At 45.1% G+C, this 20,959-nt stretch overlaps 4 protein-coding genes across 4 annotated transcripts; 3 read left to right on the forward strand and 1 right to left on the reverse strand.

Moving 5' to 3' along the window:
- On the forward strand, positions 1 to 2,385 carry LOC306914359 (transitional endoplasmic reticulum ATPase-like; the record flags this gene model as incomplete). The annotated part of the gene is made up of 1 exon (XM_079491354.1): positions 1 to 2,385. One exon carries the CDS (start codon positions 1 to 3, stop codon positions 2,383 to 2,385), a length of 2,385 nt encoding a protein of 794 aa, XP_079347480.1.
- Positions 2,386 to 5,947: 3,562 nt separating this feature from the next.
- On the forward strand, positions 5,948 to 8,368 carry LOC306914337 (transitional endoplasmic reticulum ATPase-like; the record flags this gene model as incomplete). Its single annotated transcript, XM_079491334.1, has 1 exon — positions 5,948 to 8,368. One exon carries the CDS (start codon positions 5,948 to 5,950, stop codon positions 8,366 to 8,368), a length of 2,421 nt encoding a protein of 806 aa, XP_079347460.1.
- A 4,104-nt stretch (positions 8,369 to 12,472) lies between these two features.
- On the reverse strand, positions 12,473 to 16,262 carry LOC306914348 (transitional endoplasmic reticulum ATPase-like; the record flags this gene model as incomplete). Its single annotated transcript, XM_079491344.1, has 2 exons — positions 16,168 to 16,262; positions 12,473 to 15,145 (listed from the first exon to the last, which is right to left on the reverse strand). Exon 2 carries the CDS (start codon positions 14,891 to 14,893, stop codon positions 12,473 to 12,475), a length of 2,421 nt encoding a protein of 806 aa, XP_079347470.1. The 5' UTR covers positions 14,894 to 15,145; positions 16,168 to 16,262.
- Positions 16,263 to 18,081: 1,819 nt separating this feature from the next.
- Positions 18,082 to 20,328, forward strand: LOC306914421 (sodium- and chloride-dependent creatine transporter 1-like). The gene has a single exon (XM_079491426.1). The coding sequence runs from the start codon at positions 18,218 to 18,220 to the stop codon at positions 20,060 to 20,062; it is 1,845 nt and encodes a 614-aa protein (XP_079347552.1). The 5' UTR covers positions 18,082 to 18,217; the 3' UTR covers positions 20,063 to 20,328.
- Positions 20,329 to 20,959: the final 631 nt, after the last annotated feature.

The raw sequence follows: 20,959 nt of genomic DNA on the forward strand, positions 1-20,959 counted from the left end.
ATGGCCTTGGGAGGGGGAGCTGACAATGATTATCTTTCCACTGCCATTCTGAAACAGAAGATAAGACCCAACAGACTTATCGTTGATGAAACGGTCAATTCAGACAATAGCGTGGTCTCTCTCTCGCAGACCAAAATGGATGAGCTGCAGCTGTTCCGCGGAGACACAGTGCTGATGAAGGGAAAGAAAAGGAGGGAGACTGTTTGCATTGTTCTCTCTGAAGACACCTGTTCTGATGAAAAGGTCCGTATGAACAGGGTTGTCCGCAGCAATCTGAGGGTTCGTCTGGGGGATGTCATCAGCATTCATCCGGTTCCCGATGTGAAATATGGCAAAAGAATCCATGTTCTCCCAATAGATGACACTGTAGAGGGCATCACTGGAGACCTGTTTGAGGTCTACCTCAAGCCATACTTCCTTGATGCTTTCAGACCAATTCGCAAAGGCGACATCTTCCTGGTCCGGGGTGGCATGCGTGCTGTGGAGTTCAAAGTGGTAGAGACTGATCCCTCCCCCTACTGCATTGTGGCCCAAGAAACAGTCATCCATTGTGATGGGGTACCCATCAAGAGAGAGGATGAGGAGGAGTCCCTGAATGAGGTTGGCTATGATGACATTGGAGGAGTGAGAAAGCAGCTAGCACTGATCAAAGAGATGGTGGAACTCCCTCTTAGACACCCTGCGTTGTTCAAGGCAATTGGAGTCAAGCCACCACGTGGTATCCTACTGTATGGACCCCCTGGAACAGGAAAGACCCTGCTGGCTAGAGCTGTAGCAAATGAAACTGGAGCCTTCTTCTTCCTTATTAATGGTCCTGAAATCATGAGTAAGATGGCTGGAGAAAGTGAGAGTAACTTGAGAAAGGCCTTTGAGGAAGCAGAGAAGAATGCCCCAGCCATCATCTTCATTGATGAGCTTGATTCCATCGCCCCCAAGAGAGACAAGACTCAGGGAGAAATTGAGAGACGTATCGTGTCTCAGCTCCTCACGCTGATGGATGGTCTGAAGCAGAGAACTCATGTCATCGTCATGGCTGCTACCAACAGGCCCAACAGCATTGATACAGCTCTTAGGAGATATGGGCGTTTTGATAGGGAGGTGGACATTGGAATCCCTGATGCAACAGGCAGACTGGAGATCCTCCAGATTCACACCAAGAACATGAAGCTGGCTGATGATGTTGACATTGAACGGGTGGCCAATGAGACCCATGGGCACGTGGGTGCAGATCTGGCTGCTCTCTGCTCTGAAGCAGCTCTGCAGGCCATCAGAAAGAAGATGGACCTGATTGACCTGGAGGATGACACCATTGACGCCGAAGTCTTAAACTCGTTGGCTGTCACCATGGAAGACTTTAAATTTGCCATGGGTCAGAGCAACCCATCAGCACTGAGGGAGACAGTGGTCGAAGTTCCGAACGTCAGCTGGGAAGACATTGGAGGTCTGGTTGATGTCAAGAGGGAGCTGCAGGAGCTGGTACAGTATCCAGTGGAACACCCAGACAAGTTCCTGAAGTTTGGCATGACTCCATCAAAGGGTGTGCTGTTCTACGGCCCACCTGGTTGTGGTAAAACCCTGCTGGCCAAGGCCATTGCTAATGAATGCCAGGCTAACTTCATCTCCATCAAAGGACCTGAGTTGCTCACTATGTGGTTTGGCGAGTCTGAGGCCAACGTGAGAGAGATCTTTGACAAAGCTCGCCAGGCGGCCCCTTGTGTCCTGTTCTTCGATGAGCTGGACTCAGTAGCCAAGGCACGCGGTGGCAGCATTGGAGATGCTGGTGGTGCAGCTGATCGTGTTATCAACCAGATGCTCACAGAGATGGACGGCATGAGCAGCAAGAAGAACGTCTTCATCATTGGAGCTACCAACAGACCTGACATCATCGACCCCGCCATCCTGAGACCTGGCCGTCTGGACCAGCTCATCTACATCCCCCTGCCCGATGAGAAGAGTAGGATCAATATTCTCAAGGCCACCCTTCGCAAGAGCCCCATCAGCAAGGATGTGGACATTGACTTCCTGGCCAAGATGACCAATGGCTTCTCTGGAGCTGATCTCACAGAGATCTGCCAGCGGGCGTGTAAGCTGGCCATCAGAGAGAGCATTGAGAATGACATTCGCAGAGAGAAGCAGAGGGAGAAATACCCTTCAGCTATGGAAGTAGATAGAGACCCCGTGCCTGAGCTCAGGAAGGACCACTTTGAAGAGGCAATGCGCTTTGCTCGTCGTTCCGTCAGTGACAACGACGTCCGCAAATATGAAATGTTCTCACAGACGCTGCAGCAGAGCCGTGGTTTTGGCTCATTCAAGTTTCCCTCCAGGGCTACAGGGGGCAGCGGCTCTCTTTTCAACGAAGATAACGATGACAACCTTTATGGATAAGCACTGCACAGTGGCAAGCAAGTACTGTCTCCCCCTTCTCCACTCCTTCCATAGTCTCCCAGTTGCTGCCCGCACAGTGTACAAAACTCTGATGTTGGCCTACAAAGCAACCAAAAGCAACCCTAGTACCTTCAAAGTCTGATCCAACCCCACAACCCCTCCCGCTCACTTAGATCAGCTAACACAGGGAAGCTGTCTGAACCTTACCTAAAACAAACTCCCCATTGCAGTTAAAACTGTAGATTCACTCCCGATTTTCTGACGCAATCTGAGGACTCACCGCTTCAGACTCCACCTTTGCCGGCATTTGACTTAGCTTTGACGACCATGTACACTTATTCTTAAAATGTAATTTTGATAGCATGTTATGGTATGGGTTCTATTGTTTCAGTGTACAGATAGATAGCTTTGATAGTATATGGTTTGGAGTTATACTGATGCTAGCTAGGTTCATGGTTTACCTGTGATCCTAGTTTACTGAGGCACTATACGCTGTCTACATTTGATGTTTCTGCTAAATTCCTAATTTCTTTAAATTGTAGTGGGATCACACTGTACACAATCTAACCATTTTTAGTACTTTGTGCTTGATCATGCTTCTTTCATGTGTTCCTTTTTTGTATTGATTTGATTTTGAGACTGCATTTAGCCACTTAACAACCAATATCCATGCATGGATATGCCTGTGTACCAAGATCTCTTGTATCATCTCTTGTAACAAAGTTTTTTTATTTTGTATTTTTTTAAATTGGGGCATCCAATTCATAAGAGGTATTGTACTTGTTATCAGCATATTCTTTCTGGATACTGTGCATTTATATTGTTTTTTCACCTTTTTTGCATTTGTTTTGCATTTCTCTATCATTATTATTCTTAGTGATCTTTTTGCTACACATGGTAGTTCTTTTTTAGAATGTTTTGAATGTTCCTGTACTTCAGGGGTGCTCCAGCTTTTTAATGTCAAGGACACCCACTTTGATCTGCATTAGACCACATACCCCCATTTGGTATTATTTATTTGTTTCTCTAGAGCTCGATACACAAAATCCTTAGTGTTAATTAACCTCACCCTGAGAGAGTGTACACATAGACCCATTTGGTTCCACTCTCTGAGTTACAGGCATCCATCCCTATGGATCCATTATAACTGTCAATAGCTCAGCTGGGGACCACATGGAGTGTCTATTTGTCTCTTGAATACATAGACGTAGTTCTCCCGGCGGCCATCTTGCTGCAGTGCTACCGTATGTTCTATGATAACTCAAACAAAAATACTCATAACTCGCTCAAATCTTGACGGATTTACAAATGGGTTTGTTTATTACAAACGTTATGAACGTGGCTATGATTCAGGATGCTTATCTGCTTAATGTTATTTTTAATCGGCGCTACCCCTTCTATTAACAGATTTTGTCCCCACACGTCTCAAGATTTGCCATTGACCACGGTAAGAGAATTCCGGTCAAATGTCCGCTAAATTTTGTCCCCGCCCGTCTCAAGTTTTGCCATTGATGATGAATGGAGAAATTACGTCAGAATCCTGCCAAACATGACATAAATTAAACATTTATGTCATGACATAAACATTAAACGCAATTGACATTGAAGGGAAATTTGACGTCAAATGAGCAAATAAGCTAACCAATCACAGGCAACAGGCATTCTGATTGGCCAGTATAAGATGTTGCATGATGATGTATGATGATAAGAGCTGATAATTCCGCTAAATATGACGTAAATTAAACATCAAAACATTAAACGCCATTGACATTGAAGGGAACTTATGTCATATGTAAACGAGCAAATCGGCTAACCAATCACATTGGTGTGAGCGCTTGGCCAATAAGGGACCACCTCATGTACCTAAGTACCTATGTAGCAATGTGAAATGTCCAACATAAATTGATGTACGATGACAAGAGCACCCCTCATTGATTTCACATGGGTGTGATTTTTTTATATGAACGTCACATAAAAGCATATAAGTATGCAGCGGTCTCTGACATTTATGACAAACCAAACCGTTTGAAAATCGGTTGAAAATTGGGCAAGCTATGGTTACTTAAAAGGTACATGCCCCAAAGACACAATGTTATGAGTGAGTGAGCTGCACCGAAATAAGATGGCCACCACGTAGCGACGTCACTCTCCATTGGCCAGCAGAGCCATCTAGCCACTTTTTGTCAGTAGAAAGTACCTAAATCAATCAGTAAACTGGAATCAAGCACTCTGACAACAGGTGCCTAACATCACAGAACCAACCTCATAAATTGTCATACAGGTACTTTGTGTCTATTTCACCACCACACAATAGCCCTGGCAATGGTGAGTATACGATACAGTAAATAGGCAGACACACTGACTGACGTCATAGATGACTGACATAGATGTGCGCGTGCCTGTGTGTGTGCCCAGTGTCATTCGTGTTACTTGCTTTGGCAGGGCAAACACCCAACCCCCATCCAAACCATCCCCAGCACCAGAATATTGTTCCTGTGCCATGACAGAAGATTACACCACCTATATGCCGATAGATCACTCACTATTTCCTAAAATATCTTGCATAGAACAAAGATTAGATTAGATCAGATTAGATGTCTTTATTATCCACAAGGGAAATTTGTTTTGCTCAAGTCAATGGTCAAATAGTCTCCCCATCACTATTTGACTGAAAAGAGCTGGCCTTTATAGTTCAAATGTATTAACAGAACACTTCATTTACTTTAGAAACATGAGATCTCTTATAATGAGGGGAGGCTGTTCTACTTTCTGACGGTGAAAGAAAACAACAGTAATGAGGCACTGATTGTCTATTTTAGCAAACTATCATGACAATGTAACAGAGCTATGTGACTAAGATGCTCTTAAGTCGTCTGGAAAGACTGACTGCATGTGTTACTCGGGAACGATGCAAGTTGGGTGCATAGTGCATACCCAACTCGGGTATACGCAATACCCATTGTACCTGTTGTCAGAGTACCCCGTTGTACCCGTCTGTGTTTTTTACGCACATATGTGGAGTTCTGTGTGAGGCATGCCCATATATGGAGACCAGGCCAGTCTATGATGTTAGCCATCATAATAATGACATCAGGGTACTCCATATAAGGGGATTTGTGGATTTATCAATATTTTGGGGAGATCTGCTGATTGGACCGACTTCCCAGTCAGAGTAGTCTGACTCAATGCCAAGTTTCAAGTCAATTAACTGTATAGCCACTGGCAGTGATGTATGTACCAATAATGGTTAGGTTATCCATGCCGTTGGCATTTGAACTGTTTTGTCAGGAAGACGGAATCTAAATTCATATCCAGTGCCATATAAGAGAGAAATATGTGCAGATGTTAACGTCCAGTGTCCAAGCTGATTCAAGACACTCATAGGTGAATGAAAAACGTGGCATTGTTCAACGAGCGTAGCAACGGTTTGTGTTGTGTGTGACCAATAGACCATAGCTCTGGTATATATACATATATATATCAGCTAATGTTAGACCAAGAGCTTGAAGGTTTAAGGTATTGATTCTTTATTAGTTAAAGATATTAATCTAGGTGGTTGACTATGGCCTCAGTAGGGGAATCCAAAGATGATCATCTTTCCACTGCCATTCTAAAAAAGAAGAACAGGCCCAATAGACTGATCGCTGATGACTGTGTCACTGATGACAATAGTGTGGTCTATGTCTCTCAGTCCAAGATGGAGGAGCTGGGCATGTTCAGAGGAGACACAGTGCTGCTGAGGGGGAAGAAAAGGAGGGAGACTGTTGCGATAGTTCTTAATGGGGAAAACTGTTCTGATGAAAAGGTTTGCGTGAACAGGGTTGTCCGCAACAATCTGAGGGTCCGTCTGGGTGATATCATCAGCATGCATGCGATTCCTGATGTGAAATATGGAAAGCGAATCCATGTTCTCCCAATAGATGACACTGTTGCAGGGATTACTGGAGATCTGTTTGAGCCCTACCTCAAGCCTTACTTCGAACAGGCTTACAGGCCCATTCATAAAGGCGACATCTTCCTGGTCAGGGGTGGCATGCGTGCTGTGGAGTTCAAAGTAATAGAGACTGATCCCTCCCCCTGCTGCATTGTTGCACAGGAAACAACCATCCACTGTGAAGGGGAACCCATCAAGAGAGATGATGAGGAGGAGTCCCTGAATGAGGTTGGCTATGATGACATTGGAGGAGTGAGAAAGCAGCTTGCGCTGATCAAAGAGATGGTGGAGCTGCCTCTTAGACACCCTGCGCTGTTCAAGGCAATTGGAGTCAAGCCACCACGTGGTATCCTACTGTATGGACCCCCTGGAACAGGAAAGACCCTGCTGGCTAGAGCTGTAGCAAATGAAACTGGAGCCTTCTTCTTCCTTATCAATGGCCCTGAAATCATGAGTAAGATGGCTGGAGAAAGTGAGAGTAACTTGAGAAAGGCCTTCGAGGAAGCAGAGAAGAATGCCCCAGCCATCATCTTCATTGATGAGCTTGATTCCATCGCCCCCAAGAGAGACAAGACTCACGGAGAAGTGGAGAGACGCATCGTATCTCAGCTTCTCACCCTGATGGATGGTCTGAAGCAGAGAACTCATGTCATCGTCATGGCTGCCACCAACAGGCCCAACAGCATTGACACAGCTCTTAGGAGATATGGGCGTTTTGATAAGGAGGTGGACATTGGAATCCCTGATGCAACAGGCAGACTGGAGATCCTCCAGATTCACACCAAGAACATGAAGCTGGCTGATGATGTTGACATTGAACGGGTGGCCAATGAGACCCATGGGCACGTGGGTGCAGATCTGGCTGCTCTCTGCTCTGAAGCAGCTCTGCAGGCCATCAGAAAGAAGATGGACCTGATTGACCTGGAGGATGACACCATTGACGCTGAACTCCTGAACTCCCTTTCTGTCACCATGGATGACTTCAAATGGGCACTGACCCAGAGCAACCCATCAGCACTGAGGGAGACAGTGGTCGAAGTTCCCAACGTCAGCTGGGAAGACATCGGAGGTCTGGCTGATGTCAAGAGGGAGCTGCAGGAGCTGGTACAGTATCCAGTGGAACACCCAGACAAGTTCCTAAAGTTTGGCATGACCCCATCAAAGGGTGTGTTGTTCTATGGACCACCCGGTTGTGGTAAGACCCTGCTCGCCAAGGCCATTGCTAACGAATGCCAGGCTAACTTCATCTCCATCAAAGGACCTGAGCTGCTCACTATGTGGTTCGGAGAATCTGAGGCCAATGTGAGAGAGATCTTTGACAAGGCTCGCCAGGCAGCCCCTTGTGTCCTGTTCTTCGACGAGCTGGACTCGGTAGCCAAGGCACGCGGTGGCAGCGCTGGAGATGCTGGTGGTGCAGCAGATCGTGTCATTAACCAGATGCTCACGGAGATGGACGGCATGAACAGCAAGAAGAACGTCTTCATCATTGGAGCCACCAACAGACCTGACATCATCGACCCTGCCATCCTGAGACCTGGTCGTCTGGACCAGCTCATCTACATTCCCCTGCCCGATGAGAAGAGCAGGATCAATATCTTCAAGGCCACCCTTCGTAAGAGCCCCATCAGCAAGGATGTGGACATCGACTACCTGGCCAAGATGACCAACGGCTTCTCTGGAGCTGATCTCACAGAGATCTGCCAGCGGGCGTGTAAGCTGGCCATCAGAGAGAACATTGAGAATGAGATTCGCAGAGAGAGGGAGAGGGAGACCCACCCATCAGCTATGGAAGTAGAGGAGAGCGACCCTGTGCCTGAGCTCAGGAAGGACCACTTTGAAGAGGCCATGCGCTTTGCTCGTCGTTCCGTAAGTGACAACGACGTCCGCAAATATGGAATGTTCGCACAGACACTGCAGCAGAGTCGTGGTTTCGGCTCCTTCAGGTTTCCCTCCAGAGCTACAGAAGGCAGCGTTACAAACCAAGCATCAGGAGGTACTGGTACTGGCCAAGTTTTGAATGAAGATAACGATGATGACCTTTATGCATAATCGTATACTGCCTGTACATGGCAGTATTTCTTCACACCTGTCTCACCATATATAAAATGTTCGTCCTTCCCTTTTTGTATGACATCCCTCTAATGGCAAAAGCATGTACAATAGCTGTTTAGCTGATACAAAGGGTATATGCACAATGTACCTGCAGGTGCTAAGATTTGCACTCTGGGTTCGATGTAACCATGTGGTTCATCAACTATGGTGGATGTTGCATCAAACATAATGTATGTCGTCGCATAAAATAAAAAGGAATATCTTTTAAAAAGTGTAAAAGATGTAAAATAAATAATTCCTACTATTATCTGAAGGAGGATTTAAAATGTTTAACAAAGCTTCTAGGTGAGAATAATGCAACTAGGCTCTAATAACGCAACTAGGCTAGAGTGATTTGTTTTTTATAGTGTTTTTTTTTCTCCCATGAGGCATCTGGGTGATACAGAGAGGTAAAACACCTCTACAGAAAACACCCAGCAGTGGTTGAGCTTTTTTTTCTTCTTCTGATTACTAAGGTGATGCCTGTTGGGAACGTACGTCGCTCCTGTTGTGCAATAAAGTGGATCGGTCATAGTCTGTTATCCTCCCAAGCGCTCCTAACTTGGTGTAACACAACATTATGGTGTGACACAACATTATGGTTCCAAACAATTTTACATAATTTAATAATAATAATAATAATAATAACTATAGCTGCAAGCAGCTATAAGACAGGGTCAAGCCCAAAAAGAAGAAAAGCTATACGCAATATACACAATGAGCTACATAGATGACGTTTTTATTTTTTTTTATTCTTTTTTACACTGGCTGAAAGGGTTGTTTGTCAACACTGTAGTCCCGTAACCAGAGTCGGAATCCATTCATGTATAGAAATGCAGGAACTGAAGGATCCTTCAGTTCCTGAGGGATCCTCACGGCCCTCTACCATATTGCAGAATTTCGTGAAAACGATAGCACAAAACTGCTAAAATGGCGGAATTTTCACGAAAACAAATATATAATAACTAGAAATGCACTCTGTCGAGGTGCCATGGGTTTGGAGGATGACGCGGAGGCTGAAGATTCTTCCCTGAGTGTCGCCATGCAGGAGTGCTCTATCTAATGTCTATTACTGTACAACTGCTGTTCTAAATCCTTTAGATTAGAAGGGACCACCATTCTTACCCCGACATACATACATACATACATACATACATACATACATACATACATACATACATCTGGTAGCTAATGAACCAAACAAAATCTCAGAAGTTGAAGCACTTTTAGGCCAGTGCAACAGAGCATGCCTTTGCCTTTTTAAAACCTTACCCCTTTTAACCAAATACATACATACATACCCAGCCGATCACCAAACATACCTTAGTTACGTCATCAGCCGTTCCCTGACTGGCCGAGTGACGCCACCGACATACGCAGCCGATTACAGTACTTGCGCGCTCTGCTCGCACAAGTAATAATGAAAATTAAGTTATGTATTTTGCATCACAGTACTTCCAGTTGAAATTACATAACATAGTGTCATGGAGTTTTATATTAACTGTAGATTGTGTAAGTGCATTAATGGTAAAGAAAGCAGCTATCATCTTTTGCATAATACTTAGCAGTTTTTGTGTAAAATGTGGAGTCATTTTCAGCTTGCGTTTGCTGTCAGACCCAGAACAAAGCTGACTTTAATGTCCATCCTTTCGGATTAGTGTAGCTTGATAACACACATGACTGACGTCATAGATGAGCTCAAGTATGGAGTTCCACCACCGGCATGGCGGAGATTGAGATTGCTGATTACCCCATAGCGATGATTTGATTGGCTGAGCAAAGTACATTATTGAAGATAAAAGTGAGGGCAGAAAAGTGAAGACGCCAAAAGTGATTGACCGGAATGACATTTGTGATGATTTGATTGGTTGAGCACAGAATGTGATGATGGTAAGCTCACCTCACTTCACACGGGTGTGATTTTTTGAGGGACGCTGCTAGCCCCTCATATGTCCAGCTTTTAGTGTGTGCAAACACAAACTTTGAAACCAATGAATGGACAATTTTGAGTGTTTGTGTAAACACAAACATTGAACACGAAAGTGAGGACGCAAATTCTGATTGGCCGGAATGAGATGATGTAGAAATAGATGATAAGAGCGCCCCTCACTTCACACAGGTGTGTTTTTTTTCTGTTTAGACTGATTCAGTTCTGTAGATGGGCTAAGTACACGATAGGTTCTTGGTTTTCCTATGATCCTTGATTACTATTTCTATACAAAAATCACACTTGTGTGAAGTGAGGGGCACTCTTATCATCATACATCATACATCATCATACATCACATTCTGTGCTCAGCCAATCAAATCATCTCACATTTGGTACAACACACAAAGCTGGGCATAGGAGGGGCTAGCCCCTCAAAAAAAAGGGGGTCTATGATGTCCGTAATGTTGGATGCTACGTCCGTCCACTATCAGACGCACCAACTTTGAGAGTTCCATAATAAATAGATTTTTCCCCCAAAATTGTAGTCTTAATGTTTTTATTTCACACTGCACTTTTTACATACTTATTCGACTTTTTGAGGGGCCTTGGCTGAGCAATGTGTGTACCCTATAACGATGATTTGATTGGCTGAATGTGATGTATGATGATGTTACTGTAGCGCCCCTCACTTCACACAAGTGTGATTTTAATTGTATGTACAATAAATGCTTTTTATTTATTTTGACTTAAAATGTATAATGAATGGAAGTGAAAGGCAGTCAGATAAAGTAGAAACCTTGCCCAAATATGGAGTCCTGGATGACAGACGCCATAAACGTGTGTGTATGTGGACTTCTACCCAGCCTAGCGTATACACAAACTTTCTTCTTCAGTCAAAACAAAACTGAAGTCATTATATTTGGCCCTCAATAATGACCTCATAAGCGTGTTTTCGACTCCTACTTGAACTCTAACAAACAAGTGTCTATAGTGTAATGAGTAGCAGTTTTTTATCAGTTAAGAACCATAGCGAAATTGAAGCCATACAATGACCTGGAAACTGTGATCCATGCTTCTGGGCTGACTCAGTCCAGTCTCTTCCGTCTACAGATGGTCCAAAACTCAGCTGTGAGACTTTTGACTGGAACCAGGAAGCGAGAGCACATTACCTCGATTCTGGCCCAACAGGGACGGCTCCAGGGGGGCTTTAGCCCCCGCTGGTGGAGGCTTAGCCCCCCTAAGCCCCCCTCAAAACAAGCCCAATTGACTGACTTCTATGTAAACCAAGATTCATTAGCCCCCCCATAGCACCCCCAGTCACAATTTGCTGGAGCCGTCGCTGTGGCCCAACTGCATTGGTTACCAGTGAAACACTGCATTGATTTCATTTTTTTTGTTTGTTTATAAAGCCTGAAATGGCCTCGTGCCTCAATACATTGCTGATTTGGTCTCTGCACCTCTTGCTTCCAGGGTACTCAGTCCCCTCAACTATGTCCCCTCAACGATCTTAATAACCCAAGGTGACCGGGCCTTTTCAGTTTTTGCCCCAAACTCTGGAACAATCTCCCACTGCACATTAAGTCCAGCCCCGCCATTGAAAGCTTTAAATCCACCTTTTCTCCATTGCCTTCAGCTCGGACAAATCAAACGTATGGCCATGTCTGGTCAACTGTTCCTTTTTTATATTGTTGTATTTGTATGAGGTATTGTTTTCCTCTACGACAAAGAGATGCAGAAAAAAAAAAACTAAATCTAAGCAGAGAGCCCAGTTAGGTTATTCTCACTATTTCCTCCCACGGAAATAGTCAGAACATTCACTATACGTCACTTTCTAAAATATTTAACTTTTATCTTCATTTTTTTTAACTAGTCCTGTATGTCATGATCGATGCAACATCCGCCATGTATTTAACGCACCAACATGGCAGAGTTTGGGAATGAATACGAATACCGTGTCAGACATCAAGAGATCAAACCCTCACTGCTTCTCCAGGAAAATACCCGTGCATCTGTTATGTGTGTGGTTAGACAGGAGGTGACAAATCTTATATTGTATTATGTAGAATGTTTATTGGCTACTGCAGGGGATATTTTTTCTTTTTTGTATTGGCCATGAGAGGCAGTATACAAACTCATCCATAAAGGTCATCATCGTTATCTTCATTGAAGACTGGGCCAGTACCAGTGCCTCCTGACGCTTGGTTTGGAACGCTGCCTTCTGTAGCACTGGAGGGAAACTTGAAGGAGCCAAAACCACGACTCTGCTGCAGTGTCTGTGCAAACATTCCATATTTGCGGACGTCGTTGTCACTTACGGAACGACGAGCAAAGCGCATGGCCTCTTCAAAGTGCTCCTTCCTGAGCTCGGGCACGGGGTCGCTCTCCTCTACTTCCATAGCTGATGGGTGGGTCTCCCTCTCCCTCTCTCTGCGAATGTCATTCTCAATGTTCTCTCTGATGGCCAGCTTACACGCCCGCTGGCAGATCTCTGTGAGATCAGCTCCAGAGAAGCCGTTGGTCATCTTGGCCAGGTAGTCGATGTCCACATCCTTGCTGATGGGGCTCTTACGAAGGGTGGCCTTGAATATATTGATCCTGCTCTTCTCATCGGGCAGGGGGATGTAGATGAGCTGGTCCAGACGGCCAGGTCTCAGGATGGCGGGGTCGATGATGTCAGGTCTGTTGGTGGCTCCAATGATGAAGACGTTCTTCTTGCTGTTCATGCCGTCCATCTCCGTGAGCATCTGGTTGATGACACGATCTGCTGCACCACCAGCATCTCCAACGCTGGCACCGCGTGCCTTGGCTACAGAGTCCAGCTCGTCGAAGAACAGGACACAAGGGGCTGCCTGGCGAGCCTTGTCAAAGATCTCTCTCACGTTGGCCTCAGACTCACCAAACCACATAGTGAGCAGCTCAGGTCCTTTGATGGAGATGAAGTTAGCCTGGCATTCGTTAGCAATGGCCTTGGCCAGCAGGGTTTTACCACAACCGGGGGGTCCATAGAACAGCACACCCTTTGATGGGGTCATGCCAAACTTCAGGAACTTGTCTGGGTGTTCCACTGGATACTGTACGAGCTCCTGCAGCTCCCTCTTGACATCAGCCAGACCTCCGATGTCTTCCCAGCTGACGTTGGGAACTTCGACCACTGTCTCCCTCAGTGCTGAAGGGTTGCTCTGGGTCAGTGCCCATTTGAAGTCATCCATGGTGACAGAAAGAGAGTTCAGGAGTTCAGCGTCAATGGTGTCATCCTCCAGGTCAATCAGGTCCATCTTCTTTCTGATGGCCTGTAGAGCTGCTTCAGAGCAGAGAGCAGCCAGATCTGCACCCACGTGCCCATGGGTCTCATTGGCCACCCGTTCAATGTCAACATCATCAGCCAGCTTCATGTTCTTGGTGTGAATCTGGAGGATCTCCAGTCTGCCTGTTGCATCAGGGATTCCAATGTCCACCTCCTTATCAAAACGCCCATATCTCCTAAGAGCTGTGTCAATGCTGTTGGGCCTGTTGGTGGCAGCCATGATGATGACATGAGTTCTCTGCTTCAGGCCGTCCATCAGGGTGAGGAGCTGAGACACAATACGCTTCTCCACTTCTCCCTGAGTCTTGTCTCTCTTGGGGGCGATGGAATCAAGCTCATCAATGAAGATGATGGCTGGGGCATTCTTCTCTGCTTCCTCGAAGGCCTTTCTCAAGTTACTCTCACTTTCTCCAGCCATCTTACTCATGATTTCAGGACCATTGATAAGGAAGAAGAAGGCTCCAGTTTCATTTGCTACAGCTCTAGCCAGCAGGGTCTTTCCTGTTCCAGGGGGTCCATACAGTAGGATACCACGTGGTGGCTTGACTCCAATTGCCTTGAACAGCGCAGGGTGTCTAAGAGGGAGTTCCACCATCTCTTTGATCAGCGCAAGCTGCTTTCTCACTCCTCCAATATCATCATAGCCAACCTCATTCAGGGACTCCTCCTCGTCCTCTCTCTTGATGGGTTCCCCTTCACAGTGGATGACCGTTTCCTGTGCAACAATGCAGTAGGGGGAGGGATCAGTCTCTATTACTTTGAACTCCACAGCACGCATGCCACCCCTGACCAGGAGGATGTCACCTTTATGAATGGGTCTGAAATTCTCTTTGAAGTATGGTTTGAGGTAGACCTCAAACAGGTCTCCAGTAATCCCAACTACGGTGTCATCTATTGGGAGAACATGGATTTTTTGTCCATATTTCACATTGGGAACTGGATTAATGCTGATGACATCTCCCAGACGGATCCTCAGATTGTTGCGGACAACCCTGCTCATGCGGACCTTTTCATCAGAACAGGTGTCTTCAGAGAGAACAATGCACACAGTCTGCCTCTTCTTCTTTCCCTTCAGAAGCACTGTGTCGCCGCGGAACAGCTGCAGCTCCTCCATTTTGGTCTGCGAGAGAGAGACCACGCTATTGTCATCAGTGACAGAGTCATCAACGATCAGTCTGTTTGGCCTGCTCTTCTTCTTCAGAATGGCAGTGGAAAGCTGATCTTCCCTTGATTCCCCTATTGAAGCCATGGCGTCTAGTCAACTTTAATTAATTTATATTAGTATATTAGAGTATTCAAAAAATATCTGCCAAGCAAAGAAGTCCTTCCCTGTCACTTTCTAGGTTTTTCTCTCACTCTGACAAATTCCACAAGCAGAAGATAAATCTTTCTACACCATCTTATATAGTGGCCTTCTGACCAGAATGATGACGTCACACATGCACATGATGACTTCACACACAATACAAACTGTTGCTATGTGTGCCTATGTCACAGGCAACTTAGTGTGACCCCGCTAAATAAATTGATTGGACAGGATACTGGAGTATGGTACAAGCATAACAATAGTTTTATTTATAACAAGGTACAAAAGACTTTAATTGTTTGTATATCAAAAATTGTAAGAAGCAGTGTTTGAGAGGGTAAAAATGGGGAGAAGTGGTTCACAAAAACATCAAAACTAAAATCAAGGGAAAAGGGACAACAGTCCTTTACAGGGCCGTTTGTTCAACTTGAACCTATGAAGGACAAACAGAGTCAGTGATGTGCACAGAGAATAATAGCCTACATCCATATGCAATGGCCAGTTGAAATATACAGATTAAAATAGCAATTAGGCAACATCTATATACCATGTAATGCCCAACAGTCACCATTTAATGTAGCATAATATATGAACACAATATAAAGCACCAACATCAGTAATATAATAATACTAGGCAAGCCAACACAAGTATCACCTTACCAGGTATAGCTCTTATGTCTAAACACCTGAACTGTCTCTCAATGGTGTCATACAAGCAAGCATCTCCACCTGTAGCTGTTACAATTACATAGTACATGCAGGTTAGAGACCATGTGACAGAACGTTGCATATGATTCCATCAACGTAAGAAACATCCAACATGCCATTTCATTGTTCCGCTCTGCATAATCGTATATATATGGAAGTACTCACATTCCTCCACGTTAATTGCCTACACAGTACTGGGGAAGCCACACCCCAAACATTGGAACATCCAAGGCTACACTACAGCGCACTGCAACAAGTGTGGTGTAGACCTGACAACATGAAAATACTCTCATTTTATATCATACCAAAAACCCCAAAATCAATAGTTACATATAAAACGAGCATATAGGCTTACCAAATGACAAGTCTGCAGCCGAGTATACCTCTCTCACAACGCATGAACGTTACGGCGTTTGTGAGGACCCACAACTGATGTCCTGTCAGCTGCCTGTTCAGAACACTCTTAAATATACGTCTCACTTAGGACTCTACTACCCTCTAGGGGTTACATTAGCAACAGTTTCTATTGTTTGTGACCCTAGCATGAGGGTCCTTGAACGTTGTTATGCATTTCAATACTGCATGGTATGGAGTTTTATTTATTTTCCTTATTTGCTATTGTAAGGCATTCCATAATAAATAGATTTCCCCCCCCAAATTGTAGCCTATTGTTGATTTTCATAATGTTTTTCTTTCACACTGCACTTTTTACATAGTTAATCACAGTGTTGGAACTAACGCCCAAACAACTTTTTGCTGTAACTTGTAACGTAACTCTTTACATTTTCCCATTCAGTAACACCATTATAGTTACTATGTTTTCAATGGGTGAGTTAGTAGTTACCCACGTTACGTAATGTAATCCAAAAGAACCGTCTCCTTCTCCTGCCAGTGCAGAGTCTCATGCAAACACATTCCACATGAGAAAGAGAAAGTGGCTTCCACAGGGCATAAAGTCATCATAATGATGATGATTGGTCAACATAGGGTAATTACTTTAGGCCTGTCTGTGCATGCGGGCAAGGCATCATTATTATATCCATATCATTAGACTGGATATTGTCTGTGACTATTCTGAGAGAAGCAGCAAGCCGTTTGTGGCTGATATTTGAGTTAGGTCATCAGGTTTATTCCACAGGCATGCAATATTCAGTTTCTTTACAAGTAGGCTATTATGGAGTTGGTTACCTTTATATAATGACACATTTATGTACATAATTATTGGGACCATTGAATAAAGTTGGTTGGAAAAATATTCACCAATAAATGACCATTTTCAAAATATATTTAAGCAGTTTTCTCACACGTGATTTCAAATCACAATATTTAATTGGATTCTCCATATATGAAAACATAAAAAGGACACTTCAGTGTATTGTCTACCTTGATTAGTAGGAACAATATAGGCGTTTTATTATGTTTCAGCACAGTGTGGCCGCCATCTTTAAATTGTCTGTAAATTTAGGGGCCATGTTGGCATACAGCAGATTTGGATTCAGCACACCTTAATACCCCTAAAAAAATATGTATGCCATAAATTAACACGATTTGCCTTCAGCACTTTAAATAAGCACATTGTCTTAAATTCTGCCTTGACTAGCAGTGAAAATATCTATTCTCTGGAGAGTCTGTTAAATATCTGTAATAAAATGAGTTTCATTATGGGTACTGGAGTTCCTCCTTTTGCATTTGGCCTCTCTGAGCTTTGCATTATTTGGCCTCCCTGAGCTTCCACTCCCACGTATGACTGAAATACTGTGCGATTGAAGGAGAGCGTTCAATAACCTGTGCACAACACATCCACAACCATCCATCTCCCTATGTGACTGATTTGGATGTCATAGCGACTCTGTCGAACAGTGTTCCAATGGATCCAATGTAGTTATTATCTAGTCATAAGCTCTTTGTACATATAAGCATTTATACATTGCAGCATTTCCTTTTTTATTTCAGTTTTATGTCTGAGTAGGCTACCTGTTCCAGCCTTGGATGTCCAGGTCAAATGGACTGACATTGCAGGCTTTCATTGAATGAGTCCAAATCTGTGTAACCTTTCACAAGAACATTTCACAGTAAGATCCCCAGCTCCCTCTCAGCACCTGCAATAAAACTCGGCTGGCACCGCCACGGCAGAAAGCGATGCTGGCAAGCAAACCATAGGGAGGCAGTGAAGATAGACATAGCTATAGGTAGACGGGCAGCGGGCGGGCGAACCGGTGAAAGTGACATCACAGTTTCCATTTACGTCATGTACTGACGCTGCTATATAAAACTGTCCATTCTGCAAGGTAACATGATTAATTGACTGACACATAGACATAGACTTTAGGTTATAACAGCCGCATTCGATTTAAATTGAAAGTGACTTTGAATCAAGTACTAACTTTGGAGAAAGAAGTACAAAGCATCACATTTTGAGTTTTTAAAGCGAGACTTTAAAAACTGTTCCTGACCCAGAACCTGGGGGACACCGCAGGAGACCCCTAAAAAGACTTGAGTATTGACAATCAGATTAGTTAAACCCCTCCGGGTTTAAAGTGAAGGTGATTTAGTGACTGAATGGAGAATGGCAACGGCCTGCCGCCACCAGAGAGAGGGACATGGACGCGTCAGATGGACTTCATCCTGGCCTGCGTGGGCTTTGCCGTGGGCCTGGGCAACGTGTGGCGCTTTCCCTACCTGTGCTACAAGAACGGTGGAGGAGTGTTTCTGATTCCCTATTTGTTGATGGTGTTTGCCGGGGCCATACCCGTCTTCTTCCTGGAGATAGCCATGGGCCAGTTCATGAAGGCGGGAAGCATCGACGTGTGGAACATCGCCCCTCTATTCAAAGGCCTGGGCTTCGCATCCATGGTCATCGTGTTTTGGTGCAACACATACTACATCATGGTCCTGGTCTGGGCCCTTTACTACTTCATCAAGTCCATGTCATCCACCCTCCCATGGACCACCTGCGACAACGATTGGAACACGGACAGGTGCGTGAACAACACTGTTGTGGAGAGATTTTGTCGGAGCAACCCTCAGGGGAGCATAAGTCCCAACTTGACCTGTCAGGACTCGCGGCCGTCCATCATCGAGTTCTGGGAGAACAAGGTGTTGAATATCTCCAGCGGTTTGCATGAGCCCGGCACGATCAACTGGGAGCTGCTGCTGTGTCTGCTGACTGTTTGGGTCATTGTATATTTATGCGTGTGGAAAGGAGTCAAGTCTACCGGCAAGGTTGTGTACTTCACGGCGACCTTCCCCTACGTGGTTCTCTTCATCTTATTGGTCAGAGGAGTCACACTTCCCGGAGCATCTGATGGCATCATGTACTACCTCAAACCCGATTGGTCCAAACTGGGTGAAGCCCAGGTGTGGATTGATGCCGGGACTCAGATCTTCTTCTCCTACGCCATTGGGCTGGGAGCGCTGAATGCTCTGGGCAGCTACAACAGGTTTAACTATGACTGCTACAAAGACACCTTTATCCTAGCTCTGATAAACAGCGGGACCAGTTTCTTGGCCGGGTTCGTCGTCTTCAGCATACTGGGATTCATGTCCCATGAACAGAACGTGCACATCTCCCAGGTGGCGGAGTCGGGTCCCGGCCTGGCGTTCATAGCGTACCCTAAAGCCGTGAGTTTGATGCCCTTCGCACCTTTGTGGGCCATGCTGTTTTTCTTCATGCTGCTCTTGCTGGGGTTGGACAGCCAGTTTGTGGGCGTCGAAGGCTTCATAACGGGTATCCTCGATTTGTTTCCCGATAAATGCTGCCAACACTACCGGCGGGAGATCTCCGTGGGGGTGTTCTGCGTTCTGTGGCTCCTCATCGACCTATCTATGATAACCCAGGGGGGTATGTACGTGTTCCAGATCTTTGACTTCTATTCTGCCAGCGGGATGACTCTTCTTTGGCAGGCGTTCTGGCAATGCATTGTGGTGGCCTGGGTTTATGGGGCCGATCGCTTCATGGACGATGTTGCTCGCATGATCGGCTACAGACCGTGTCGGTGGATGAAATGGTGTTGGTCCTTCATTACCCCCTGTATCTGCATGGCCATTTTCCTGTTTAACCTGGTTAATTATCAGCCGCTAACCTACAACATTACATACGTGTATCCGTGGTGGGGACAGGTGATTGGCTGGTTTCTGGCTCTGTCCTCCATGTTATGTATACCCTTCTTCATCATCTACAAGCTCTTAAGAGCCAAAGGTACATTCAAGGAGCGATGGGTCAAGCTGACCACCCCGGTATGGGGCCCTCATCATTTGGAGTACATGTCCCCAGACACGGACATGCAGTCGTCAGCGACGGACGACGATAAGAGACGGTCATCCAACTCGGACGACAGGAGTGCGGGCTCCACTGCAAATGACGTGAGAACGCTGCCCATCAGGTCACGACATGAGAGTGTCTAGGGCTGTTTTCTCAAAAAATTCAAGGACAACCCTGACTCTGACAGTGTACAAATGGAACCATGGTCCATTTGGAACCCCCATCAAGGAAGAGGGTCCATTTAGTTTGTACACTGTCAGTTACAGACCTGTAAGGGTCCATTTGCAACCCTCATGGACCCCACTTTAATTGTGAACCACTGGTCTAGGATGAGACCGCATGACGGGTGTCATCTAGACGAGGGAGTGCCTGTCTGGTTTCTTTGTTATTGTTTATTATGCAGCTATTCCTTTTTTCTTTTATTGTTTACTACTTCTACAATTATAAGGAACTGCCTTCCAAACATTGTGGGAGAGTGTCCCATCTTTTATTAAAGTCACACCCGTCTGAAGTGTGGGGCGCTCTTATCATCGTTGTACATCACCATACGTCATCTTATTCCGGCCAATCAGAATTTGTCTTCGTCTTCAATGTTTGTGTTACGCAATGTTTGTGTTTACACTATGACGTCAAATTGTCCATTCATTGTCAATGGGAATTTAATGTTTGTGTAGGACAAAGTTTGTGAACACACACTAAAAGCTGGACATAGGAGGGGCTGGTGCCCCTCAATAACTAGAGCCATGCCTACGTGGCACCGCCGATCTGACTGATATGGACATATGGAGATCTGTGTGTCTGTCAGTCCTTGTCCCTTTTATTCCCATATATGGAGATCCCTGATGTCATCAGTATGCCCATTTGGCCATATATGGGCATGCTGATATAACTAAAGAATATGTTTTTTTTGTAGGATTATTATTATTTTATTATGATTATTATTATCCACTGGCCCCCACATGTAGGCCTAAAGTGTCTTTGAGTATAGGCCTACTTAGAAAAGTGCTAGGCTATATAAATTCCAGATAATATTAGGGGTC

This window comes from Electrona antarctica (assembly GCF_951216825.1).
Source record: "Electrona antarctica genome assembly, chromosome: 2".
In the NCBI taxonomy this organism is placed as follows: Eukaryota; Metazoa; Chordata; class Actinopteri; order Myctophiformes; family Myctophidae; genus Electrona; species Electrona antarctica.